Source organism: Hippoglossus stenolepis, chromosome 16, assembly GCF_022539355.2.
Source record: "Hippoglossus stenolepis isolate QCI-W04-F060 chromosome 16, HSTE1.2, whole genome shotgun sequence".
Classification (NCBI taxonomy): domain Eukaryota; kingdom Metazoa; phylum Chordata; class Actinopteri; order Pleuronectiformes; family Pleuronectidae; genus Hippoglossus; species Hippoglossus stenolepis.
The window spans coordinates 17,589,629-17,602,118 of NC_061498.1; the positions used below are offsets into that span (position 1 = coordinate 17,589,629).

General features: G+C 39.7%; 1 protein-coding gene across 1 annotated transcript; it reads right to left on the reverse strand.

Moving 5' to 3' along the window:
• Nucleotides 1–3,051: 3,051 nt before the first annotated feature.
• LOC118123725 lies at nt 3,052–12,346 on the reverse strand. Its single transcript, XM_035181269.2, has 6 exons — nt 12,207–12,346; nt 9,262–11,273; nt 8,803–8,896; nt 6,325–6,374; nt 5,663–5,730; nt 3,052–5,173 (listed from the first exon to the last, which is right to left on the reverse strand). Exons 2-5 carry the CDS (start codon nt 11,269–11,271, stop codon nt 5,689–5,691), a joined length of 2,196 nt encoding a protein of 731 aa, XP_035037160.1. The 5' UTR covers nt 11,272–11,273; nt 12,207–12,346; the 3' UTR covers nt 3,052–5,173; nt 5,663–5,688.
• Nucleotides 12,347–12,490: the final 144 nt, after the last annotated feature.

A 12,490-nucleotide genomic window follows, 5' to 3' on the forward strand; every position in this document is an offset into this window, starting at 1 on the left:
TCCCATTTGCTAACATGGAGGAGGCGCTGCAGCCAGACAAAAGGGGGCGATCACAATGATTTGGCTTCACTTTTAGGAAGCTGTACCAGCAGCACTTTGAGCTTCAACAACATATTGTGATCTGTGCAGCAGAAGGACTCTGAGACGTTTTGTGAGCTTACAAACATGGTTCACAGTTTTATCGACAGCGTGTACTTAATGTTCCCCACTCACTCATATTTCTGTATTCTAACCTCTGACGATTTTGTTTTTTTAAATATTATGCAACAAGACGGAGCTCAGAGAGAAACCTGCAGGTTCATTTGCATGTGTGTCTCGTGTCAGTTTCAGCAGCAGCGTTTTTGCACCGAACCTCCTGCAAAAGCAGCAGAGCTGTGCTGCAGAGATAGGGGAGGATTGTGATCGCAGGAGCCTGTCTGTCCCAGAAGCAGAGATAAGTCTGCAGCCTGAGCGAGGGATGGCGGAGGCAAAGAACTGAATATAAGTTAGATAAGGAGAATGGCGAGTGGAGGCGAACAATAAAAGAAGGAAGAGGGCAATAAAAGAGGAGCAGGAGAGAGGCTCCAGGTGCAGCTGCAGGCATAAACACTGTAATGGGATGACGTTATGGGAGCGTGTTCCCTTTTTCACAGCAGAATAAACCCAGATAGTCATTTTGACGTCAGAACCGGGAATGAATCACAGCCCTGAGAGTGGCCTTGTATCAACAACACAGAGCATCCACAGTAGCAACTCTGAGGCTACGCATCAGTGTGGTCCCCATCTTTTGGTCCACTCACAATCAGACGTGGAAGTGAGTGATAAATGGGCCTTCTGTTGATGGCCCATTTCTTTTCTTTAGCCTTTTTAAAGCCATTATACAAACTAGACTATCCTCTCTCTCTTTCATTAGCCCATGTTGTATTTGCTCCATGTGCAATGATCTTGTGTTCATGATAAGCTTTTCTTTATTCATCTGATGGGAAACATTTCAAACTCCACATGTGGTTTTCATCCGATTTGGAAAAAAAAATAATTTCATGTGTTTCTGCTGTCAATTAATCTGTATACAGCATCGAACAAGGCCATAGTCTCACCAAGAAATGCGTTGTTCCCCATGACATGGCTCAGCACAAGAATATTAAAGGATAGGATGTTTACATGCTCAAATGTTCAGACAACACGTCACTTTCTCATACTGGTCATTGCTGCAGCTTTTCAGCCTCCGTCTGTAACATTGTCTCTTTAAGGCCAGGCTCCACTCTTGCTTTGCCAAGCTTTGTTATGGGGCGTGTCACATAACATCTCGATAGTGCGGTATTGTCTGGACTACTGACAAGGTGTTTCAGTGTTTTCTGTGGGGAGGAATTGATCTTTTTTACTTTGCATACACAGAAAAAAAACCTGACATAACACAATAGAGAAAAGAAACACTGGAAAAACATGTCACCTTTAAAGCTGTTGTCATTTTCAATACATGCACTCTGGAAAATGGAATCCGAGTTTTCATCAATGTCCTGATCAGCATGAATCCTCAAAAAGACTATCAAACTAAATGTTGATTCCATTACCTTCAAAAACGAATAACCTCTTCTTCCATTTAACACTTAAATCTAAGTCTTTTATTTCAGAATATAAGTGGTATCAAGCTCAGCTGCAGTGACCTGCGCTGCCTGAACACTTCATTAAAAAGATGCTCTCTGCCATGGCAACAGCATCACCATGCTCACACCATCTCCGGCTGCCAGGTTATTTCAGTAGGTGAGAGCAGCGAGTCTATTCTGACAAGGTGAGAGGTGAGAAACATCTTCCTTGTGCTGCTAAAAGGTTCCCAAGTTGAGTGAGAATGACGGAGACAAGCTGTAAAGGGTCTCCAGAGATAGGTGTTATTACTACGATGTGTTGGTAAAAAGACTATTTCCAACAATGTGGTGCTGTGACTCAAAAGAAGCGCTCGGTGTGAAAGTCTGAAAATATCCAGACACAAAGTGATGCAGCGCACAGCTGCAAATGGCAAACAGCTTTAGGGTGCATTATGTCACCTTTAGGTGATGGTAAAAACATGGGAAAATCCATGTTTTAAGCCAATGGTTGCTTTAATTGATTTTTTATAATTTAATGAAGTTTCAAGGATTCAAAATTCATGATACATTCCTAGTGTTTATCTGAACTGACCCCAAGTTCAACCATTCTCAAATAATTTAACCCCCTCTGGTAAACATAGTGCAGCATTTAACAGATATTTCACGCAGGAGGCGGTGGAAGCCAAAAACAGAGCAAAAAGGGAGGGACTGCTGGACTTACAATCATCAGGTGGAAACAAACTTTACTCCAAATGAATGATAGTTACTTTGTAAATAAACACATTAAAAGTGAGTATTTGTCAATGTTGTGTTTACAGGATTATGCTGCCCCCAGGTGGCCAAAAGGTTGAATTGAAGCATGCACAGGGAAAACTCAATAGATGGTTATCCTGTTTACTCTTCAGGGTTTGTGCAGATTCAAAATGGAGATATATCATGTTAATGAGGTTAAGATGTGGTGGTGGTAGATACAGTTTAAGAGTCTAATATTTCCCTCAAGTGGACAAAAAAACCAGCAGAGCAGAGATCCAGATGTGGAAATCCACTAAAATGATTCAGTCTGTTTGATCTGAAGGTTTTTCGAACATGGAAAATCATCAGCTCGAAACCTGCTCCTCAAGAGACTGTATCTTTGAGGAGGCATTTCAATCAGTACTGCTTACTGAAGCATTACATGTTGTCATATTTTGTCACAAGTTTAAAGATTGACACTATATGGATATTATTATCAAACGTGGCAGGTATTTCTTCCCCTTGTTTAGTGCCAGAAGTGTCTTGAGTTTGAAAACAAATCCCTTCAGGTGTTTTGTGATTTACCAAAACCCAGACAAACTCTCATCCTCGCAGTGAAAAACATGGTGTTCCTGTGTAGGAGCAGTGACGACTGTGGAAAATAATTTCGGCACAAACAAGATTAATGAGGCTTTTTCGGAGCTTTGAAAAGCAAACACTGTCAGCATCTCAAATTCTAGTTCAAGACAAAGACAGCTCAATTTCAATGACTTTTATTAAATAATAACTCCTCAAACAATATAAAGTGCAGGCATGAAACAAACTCTCACAATTTACTTAACATCTTTCTTTTTTTTTTAAACGGTTAGTGTCTGTTTATCATCTGTCATGTCTGTCCAGTCATGATTCATGAAAACTGAAATACAACAGATCATACAGAGGATGGACAGTTGAAGCTACAATCTGTGACTTCAGATCCACATGGCAACGAAAGGTTAGAAATATATTAAAGGGCCAATTCACGCAAATCACAAATCCATATTTTTCAACTTCCAGTTTTACATGACCAGGTTATGTAATTCATCATCATAGACTCTAAATAAAGATGGACAATGCATCTCCACTTCATCCCACTTAACAGAAATTAAGCCAAAATATCCCGGATATGGTGGCTGCCATCATTTGGAGCCAGAGCCTGCAGAGCAGCGATCAGGGAATGAAAATGTGGTCGTGGGACCTTGCAGTCACATGCGCTGGACCAATCACAAGTCAGTCCCAGCGGTCAATCATAACGTTGTTCAACCTCACTCTAGCATTATTTTTGGGACTCATCATGTCGTCCATCTTTAAATACAGTTCGGGTTAGTCATAGTTTTATTTGCTGAGGATAATCCAGTGTAGCATATTTAACCTAAAGAAAATCACATATGTTTGTTTTAGCCTGAATAGCACTTGCCACAGTCAATTTCATAAGCATCCACAAAGCTGCTTAGGAATCATAGAAAAGAATATTTCAAGCAGATTTATTTTTGGTCACGTTTCTTTGCTATCAAGTAAATTCAGTGACAGTTTTCTGTACGTTCACTGGTACTTCAGTATAATCATAAAGTAGCTAAATGACAAATTGTTAACAAATACAGGATAAAGACCACGGCTATATTACACTTTCTGTTTATTACGGGAACCTGAAAAGCTAAAATTTGAATTTGTGACTGGTGATGATGACGAGATCTCTGCAATGAAACCAACATGGCTTAAACATTACAGATTAATATGTCGGTTTTCATTTTCTCAATTTAGTCTAAAACAATTTAAATATTAAATTTACAATAATTACCAATGTGAGAAAATGAGCTTGACTTTAGTTTCATACATAAAGGGAAAATAATCTGAATCAGATTACTTTTTTTTGTGATTTGGTTGAAATTAACTTTTAACTTTACATCTTAAAACTAAAACATACTTAAAACTCTCAAACATGACATGAGAGAAAACTTCAGCAGCTCTGCCACAAAACAGACAGTTTGTTGGTTTTAAGTTTCCACGTCTTGTTCACAGACGAGAATCTTAAACCTGACACCAAAAATAAATCAGCTTGGAAATGTTGAATTAACAGTTTGTGGTCTCAGTTAGTGATTGGATTGTTTTCTTTTGCAGCCCTACTTTGTGATTTAGACAGAAATCTAACATTTTTATATATAAATCTTGCTTAGTTCAGCTTTCTGTTTAATTTAAATAATTATAGTAGAAAAGGAAGAGCAAAGTCAACAAATGGAAAGTAAAAAAAAAAGAAGTAAAATCATACTTTAAAGTGCTTGTAGCAAACATCAACTGTGCATGCATCTCCATGACTATCAATGATGTTATGTTTATGTGAAGACTGGCGTACTAACAGTGATAGAAAAGTTGTACAAAAACAGTAGAAAGCAAAGAAGTGGCCTTATATAAAGATATTATACTCTATACAACGAATTAATAAAGTTAATCTAAACTCTAATATCATTATTATGGTCAAATAATAAACATTATTTGTGACATGGCTAGTCCAAGAGTTGATCATCGAGAATAAATACACACCCAACCACACACACATTAACTCCCACGCACACATTAACTCTCACACACACACACATGATCTAGGCTCAGTCCAGTTGGTTAAACTGCCTGACTTAAAGACCTATGAAAGAACAGAACAAGACAAAGACACTTCTCTTGAAAACACTCAAGTGGCCCCTGGTTTGATCCGTCTGTCATGATGAGTGAACTCTTACCAGAAGGTTTTTCCTTCTGCTCGGAGCCAACACTTTAATTAGTGTTTAAAAAACAGCAGAGGTGACAGTCAGGCAGCTCACGTCGCACCCTGGGGAGATCTGTGGATCCTTCGGGAAGGAAACAAAAGAAAACTACATGAAACAATTATTTGATTCTCATGCTTTATCATCTATGACCTACGAAGATGTAGAGCTGAAACTGAACATATATATTTTGTTTTCTTATATAATCCTAATTTATTCAATCTAAGACGGTAGCGTGGGCACACACAAAGTCCACGCTACCAGCACCAGCAAATCGCACTGCACACAACAAGTGAGACATCTCTCACATTATAATGAATAAATGTAAAACATGTTTTGGTTCATTGTGAAACAGTGGCGGGACAAACTGGAATACAGCAGGCTGCTACCATCTAGATAATTAATGTTTCACACTGTATTTGTCAGATGTAGCCCACAATGAATTAATGAACTAATCAATATTCCCATTTACTCCTAAAATAATTGTGTATTTTCACCCGATCGATTCATCGACAGAAGGTCTGAAAACGACTTTCTACAACTCCACTTGTTTAAGCGAGAGCTATCACATACCTCCAGTGCCCCGCGTGTCTCTGGCGTCATCTCTTGTGATGTCTGGTTACACTGGTGAACGCTTTGTTCTGTTGGACACAAACACATCATCTGGAGATAAATAAACTAACAAATATCATTTCCATGCTCTGATGTTAATCAGATGAATGCAGCATCAGGTCTTCTTCATGTAATCAACTTAAAACTAGACTGTGGTCACAAAACAAACCTGAAACAATCTCCCCTTTAACTCAAATTTCCATAAAACAGATCAGTTTAGTTTTGAACAAATATGAAATTACTGTTTTTCCTTTTCAGATCAGATGATTATCAAGACCCTGAAAAATAACCTCAGATCATATGTGTGTATTTCCTCCTTTAATCATTTATTCTGTTAAAAACTCGTCATTGTTTCTTTTACAAACATCAATGTTCATTTTAATCTGCAGCTGCTCCTCTCACAGGTGCAAGGACATCTTACTGTTTTACACACACATACACACGCATGCAGACACACACATGTAGATACACACAACTTAATGTGTGTAGAAGATGGCGAATCAACAAAAATCAACAGCCTAAAAGCGCATTACTGCCCCCCAGAGGCCTTGAAGCTCCTCACACAAACGACTGACAGACATAGAAAGCCTGTTTCTGACTAACAAGGTTAAAGATCCAGTTACCTTGTGCTCTGTACATCTCATGGAAAAGTTCTCTTCATTGAGGACGCAGCCTAAAAACACAAAGGAGGACACTTTAATAATTCAATTTGTTTATGCTGATTGAGATTGGCGGCCTTCATTTCGCCTGAAAACACACAAACACAAAAAGAATGTCAAAAGTTCGGCTTTTGGAGCTGAACCTTCCTACACACATAAAAAGTGACTCAAGCTTTCAGCACTTTAAATATTTTCAAGGCCTCAGTTGACGCAGGTGGGCAAAGATTTTAACAACAAAAAGAAAACCATAAAAAATATATTTCAAAAATAAATAAAGCATCGGTGCAAATAACCTTTTCATTTTGCCTTTTGGCAGAGCAATAATACACCTATTACACCTTTTCTTGACAGTTCCCATCTACTTTTCTTAACTGGGGCTGAGTATCACCACTGATTTCTCAAATCGATTTGATTTGATTTCTGATTCAATGCGATATTGATTCAGATCAGAAAATGTAATTGTAAAATACCAATTCTGCTTGGATACGAAATAAATTCTCAGAGAACTAAAGCTGTAAACTACAGTAAAATAAATTATATTATTGATCGCAATAATTTGATATACCAAATAACCATATACCATTTCATACCACTTATATAATGATAATAATATAGCATAATTATGCAAGTACACCCTTTCAAAGTGCAATGACCTAAAGATTATTCATTCTATTATTCATAGGAGCAAGTCATTATGGCATTCATGACTTGCTCCTATTAAATATATACAAACCCTTTGAGGTAAAGTCTGTGTTTGTTATTATGGCATTCATAACTTAAATAAATGTCATTAACACACACACACCAGCTAAAGATTAGGTGCACAGGTGCGACCACACTCTGGAGCATTGTTAAAGATTAAAATATATATATCAACAAGCAGAAAATATATTTAAAGTTTTAATTTCATCCTAATATTAACTCTAAAGTTGGGCAACATTTGAATTTGATCAATTCTCCTTATATATATATATAATACAAATCAAAATCCTGCAGACATTAAAAAATCTTAAATAATAGAAACAGATAAGTAAACGTACTTCGGCTATTTCAGTACTCTGGTGACAAACATGACTTTCACATTATCCACATAGTCAACAAATACACACATCGTCCAGTGGTAGACACAAGAAGCAGAAAAAGCAAATGCGAAAAGGACGATACACTTGAATCAAAACATTTCAAGAAGAAAACAATCTTTTTACAAAAATGTGTGAAATTCTCAATGTTGAGTAAAATCAGACCAAAATATAAGCTGGTAACAGTGTTTGACCACAAAGTGAATGAAAAGAGACCTGGGAGGGGGACGCATTTTTTGGCAAGACAGATTTCATGCAGAGAATTGCATCCCCTGATTTTTTAAGCCAGGAAGACAATTACATGTATGAAATTCTAATTGTGAAGTCAAAACAGCCCAAAATATTAGAACGAGGTGGAGTTTACAAACTACTGAACTCACTTTAACTAATAAACACCAACACGTATCACAAGTTACTAGGACGTGGTCAGTACATAAAGTTATTTGTATAGCCCATATTCACAAATCCCAATTAGTCTCCTAGGGCTTAACAAGGTGCGACATCCTTTCCTTAAAATATTGAAAAATTAGTTATCAAAATTGTGTGTGCGCTCAGTACAACACAGCCAGGACATCAGTGTTAAAGTGACATGTGATTATCAGTCCATGTGTGAAGAGGGACAGAGACGAGCAGACACACACTCCTGCAGACAGAAGATAAATTTCCACCAGCAGATTATGATGCTGTGTTTTAACCTCATTGCTGCAGAAGAAGCAACGCCCCATTTATCCAGGAACATAAATATGAATTCATCAGGTTTTTATAAAGATCAGTTCTATGTGTGAGTGATTAAAAAACATCAGAGGAGCAGAGTCACTTGTTGAAAAATCTGCCATCTGCAGTAATATAGAAAATTGTGAAGGTGATACATTGAAAAGCATCGAGATGCGTTTGTGCATTCGAATCGTGATCGAATCGAATCATGAGGCTGGTGAAGATGCAGACCTCTAACCTATAGTCTCTCTCACAGACAAGCAGAGCAAACTGAGATCATTTAAGATAACAGTTTCACGTTGGTCTCTTCCGGTCAACATCTGTATAAATGTTTTAAACAATTTGTAATATTTTAGTATACATAAGACTATTAACATCTTCAATTTCAGACATTTTAAGACCTAACAGAAACACTGACATTATTATGAGCAGCAGCAGTTCAGCGAGGAAGCCATCATGTCAGACAAGCAGTGAAGCGTGTTGAATTTAGGAACAGAGCAGAACCGAAGTTTGACATTTAGGATTTTCGATTCCCAGCTATAATTCTGACACAGACTTTGTCATAAGACTTTCCTTGAAAAAGATCACTTGCTCTCAATGGCTTATCCTTGTATGAACAAAGGTTTGTTTGAATGAATGAATGCTGTACCTGACTGAATGGCACATCTGTAGTGATAGTTTCTGGGACAGCCCTTCTGGAAACAGCCCATTATTGCACCTGTTTGTTGGCAGGTTGAACAAACCTGAGATAGAGAAAAGACCAAGTGAGAAATAAAACAAACACAGCGTCTGTTCTTTACTATTTATTTTTACAGTGTTGGGTCAGTGAAACTATTTTTAATCCTGAGAGACTCAAGATTCAAACTTTAAATTATTATTATTATTTCTTTCATTTTTACTTAAGCACTGTAAATAATGTAACTATGATTATTTCATTAAAAAAAGGTGATGGCAGTAACATTTACTTACTAAAAACTAATATTTGAGCAGAAATTGCAAATATTAATGATTCCAGAAACTTAAATGCCAATATATTTATGATGTTCCCCATTTTCTTGCAGACTAAACTGGCCATGAAAACAAACAAAAGTTTGTTTGTGTAACTCACTGCTTCCTGTGCGAGCCGGGCCGCCTCCTCTAACCCATAGAGCTTTCCTCTGACGAGGAAGACGCTGGCGGACCAGATGCCGCAGTCCTCATGGATCCAGCACTCATCCATATGAAGAGGCAACTTTGGGAGCGAGTCATGGTCCCTGTCGAGCGAACATCTGACGGCAGGAGAGCGGTTGTGACCATCACAACCCCCGTCTGAGGAATTTATTGAATGGCTATTAGCGAGTCCATGTGAGTCGTCTTCCTCTTTCTGCTCAGTCCTGCAGCTCTGGCCATTCAGAGACGAAGTGGTGGAATAGTACGGGCCGTGAAGGTCCCCGAGCCCCATGACGTTGGCCGTCTGACCACACAGGCTGCATGACAGTGTGGCCTGACACCTGCTCTCTGAGCCGGGCCGACCCAGCTGGAAACAGGAAGTGCTGGGAACAAATCCAGACAAAGACATGGCGGCTGTCCGCTGCTGTCTCCCTCGGCTGCTCCGCACGGTCGCCTCCTCTTCTTGATAGTTGACAACCGTGCACATCCTGTGCGCCATGTGAACGAAGGGACAAAACCTGTCAGATTTCTTGTCCTTTTTCTCCCCTTTGACTTTTGCATATTTAAGCATGATTTCTGGCTCTCTGGGAGAAAACAGAGCAGAGGGTCCAGTCTGAGTTTGTCTTTTTCTCTTTCGTCTGGTGACAGTTTTTTTGTTTCCTGACACACTCCTGCAGGATGAGCTCTGTTGGTCCTGCTGTGGAGAGATTCTGAGTTTTTGCTTCTGTTTTGTTCGACTTAACGTTTTTGTTTTGTGAATGGCGAGTGGCTTCTTTTGCTTGATGCATTTTGTGTACGAAGCTTTAAGGCGAGGCTGCGGCGCCCTAGGAGGGGATTTCCTCTCTGTCCGAGCTTCCACATCAGACTCGTCTGAATTACTGCTCACTCTTTGGGAAACATTTGGCTGTGACACCGACTCGTCTGCCTGTAGGCTTGACGACCTCACCGCGAACTCCATCATATCATCTGAATCACAACTTTCATTGTAAATACCCACTGCGTCGTTTTTGGCCTGTCTCCTTAAACTGTGCCGAAACACACCATAAGTGAACTGGGGCGTGTCAGACAAAGATTTTCTGATCCTGTTGCTACGTCGTACTTCTTTAGGTAGGGTTAGGTGAGGGGGAGTCTTTTCCCCCTCACTCTGAGGTGGAGTTGGTCTCATCACGCTCTTCTTACAAGACAGGTTTTTCTTGTAAGGAAAGTTGCAGCTTTTTTTCTTGTCATTAGTGACTGAAACTTCGATAACATCGCTGTCATCACTAGTAATATCAACAGGAGATTCAGCAGGGTTGCCGTAGACGGCACTGAGGTCTGACAGGAGGACGACGGGCCTTGTGTGATGAACAGGAATGTCGACTGAGCTGTCTGAGGAGTCTTCTGAGTATGAGCTGTCAGGGCTGGGCGAACTCAAAGGCTGAGGTAGGTGATAGCAACCTCTCCCTTCATCCAATGAAGACACAGCCGGCGACAGAGGCTCCACAATGTGCCTCACACCATCTTGGATGAACGGACTGCATAAGAGTGGCTCCTTCGCAGAGGAGACAAGGAAAATAACATCAGAGCCGCTGTCGCTCTCCTCTCCGCCACTGCTTTCAGGAACTGGGCCGCTGATCTGGTCGGGCTCGTAAAAACCCGGATGCCACAGGTTGCCATGAACTCTGTCATGGTACAGATCGAGTCCTGGAGCGAGGGTGGAATTCATGTAGTTACCTAAAGCCTCAGATCCCTGCTCCATGTCTCTGCAGTGGACGGGTGCTCCTGGCTGCGTGGAGAGAGGATTGAAGGATGACGCTGCTCTGGATCTGTATGAGGAGGTGATGTCTGCGCTGCAGCTCGGCGGCCGTCGGTGGTACCACTCCGGCTTCTTCGCCAGGTCCATGGCTTCAGTGTGGCTGCGGGTCAGGGGCTTGTAGCTCTTTGACAGGTCCATTGCCATGAGAGATGGATCCTGTGAGGACACTTCCATCACTGCAAAACACAAATATTAACATTATTGTGATGTACCATCTCATGATGCTTTTCTTATAGACGGATTATGAGAGATTATGTCCCTGGAGATTATTTTTCCACTAAATGATAGATTCTATAAATCACTGATCATTTTAAAGCTGTAACCCTGACAGCAACATCTTTCCTAGAGCTGCAATGATTTGTTGACAGAGAAAATCTACTTTGGTTTGTTAGTCACTTCAATTTGCTGCTTTGCTTTTTGGTGATAGTAGGATTAAAAATCATTGAGTTTCAGACTCTTGATAAGACAAGGATGTACTTGAATGAATGACGATGAATAACTTGCCTTATACAATTTGAATTAGTTGTTCTATTAGTTATGAATTGTTCATTTTTGCAACATTAATATTTAAATGTTTAGAAATTACACTTCCCTATGAATGTTTTTCTTACGATAGTGCTAATATAACTAAAACGACAATAAACATCTATATCCTGAGTCCGAATCAATTAATTGATAAATCATTTGACAGAAAAACGACACATAATAATACATTGATAATAAGTCTTGACATTTGCTGATTAATTGTCCCTCAAATTTCTTTACTTATCATTATAAAACAGTGCAAAACACACAACTTATATAAAAAATTACAATACACAAAAATATTAAAAACCAATATAAATATTAAAAAATAATATTTAAATTGGTTCAAAATAAAAATTGAAATCTGATAACACACAATAATACAGAGAATAAAAAATAATACCCTCAGTTGAGTTGTTCATTTTTTCATCAATCAACTAATCGATTAGGTGCACATCAAACAGGTAGGCCCGCCTGTATTTCCCTCCATGAGTGATGTCAACGGTAATAAAATACCATGAATGATAAAACCCTGAGCAGCACATGCAGCCTGCAATAAAAAGTGGGTCAAAGTGAAACCGTACCCCTCTGGTGACTGCGGTTCGGATGGTCGACCCCCGCGCTGCAGGATGTCCCCGTGCCCCTGAAACAGCTCTGGTAGACGGGTTAGCTAACACACCTCTCCGGGCCCATCGTCACCAGCACTGGATGTAAACAAAGGCAGCGGCGGCCCGGGCTCATGCTAGCAGGCTAGTTAGCCTCAGTCCGGCTCAAGCTCATTCAGGACGGAGACGAAGCGCGACGCGACACCGAGCGAGGAGCAGTTTTAAATCGGGCCCACAGGTGTAAACAGGCTCCTGGTTAGTGT

Excerpts from the sequence above, each read along its gene's own strand:
- LOC118123725 (XM_035181269.2), bottom strand. The coding sequence starts at position 11,271 with ATGGAAGTGTCCTCACAGGATCCATCTCTCATGGCAATGGACCTGTCA. Across the intron at positions 8,897-9,261 it reads CCCGGCTCGCACAGGAAGCA|GTTTGTTCAACCTGCCAACA; the intron begins GTGAGTTACACA and ends TCTCTATCTCAG. Across the intron at positions 6,375-8,802 it reads CAGATGTGCCATTCAGTCAG|GCTGCGTCCTCAATGAAGAG; the intron begins GTACAGCATTCA and ends TTGTGTTTTTAG.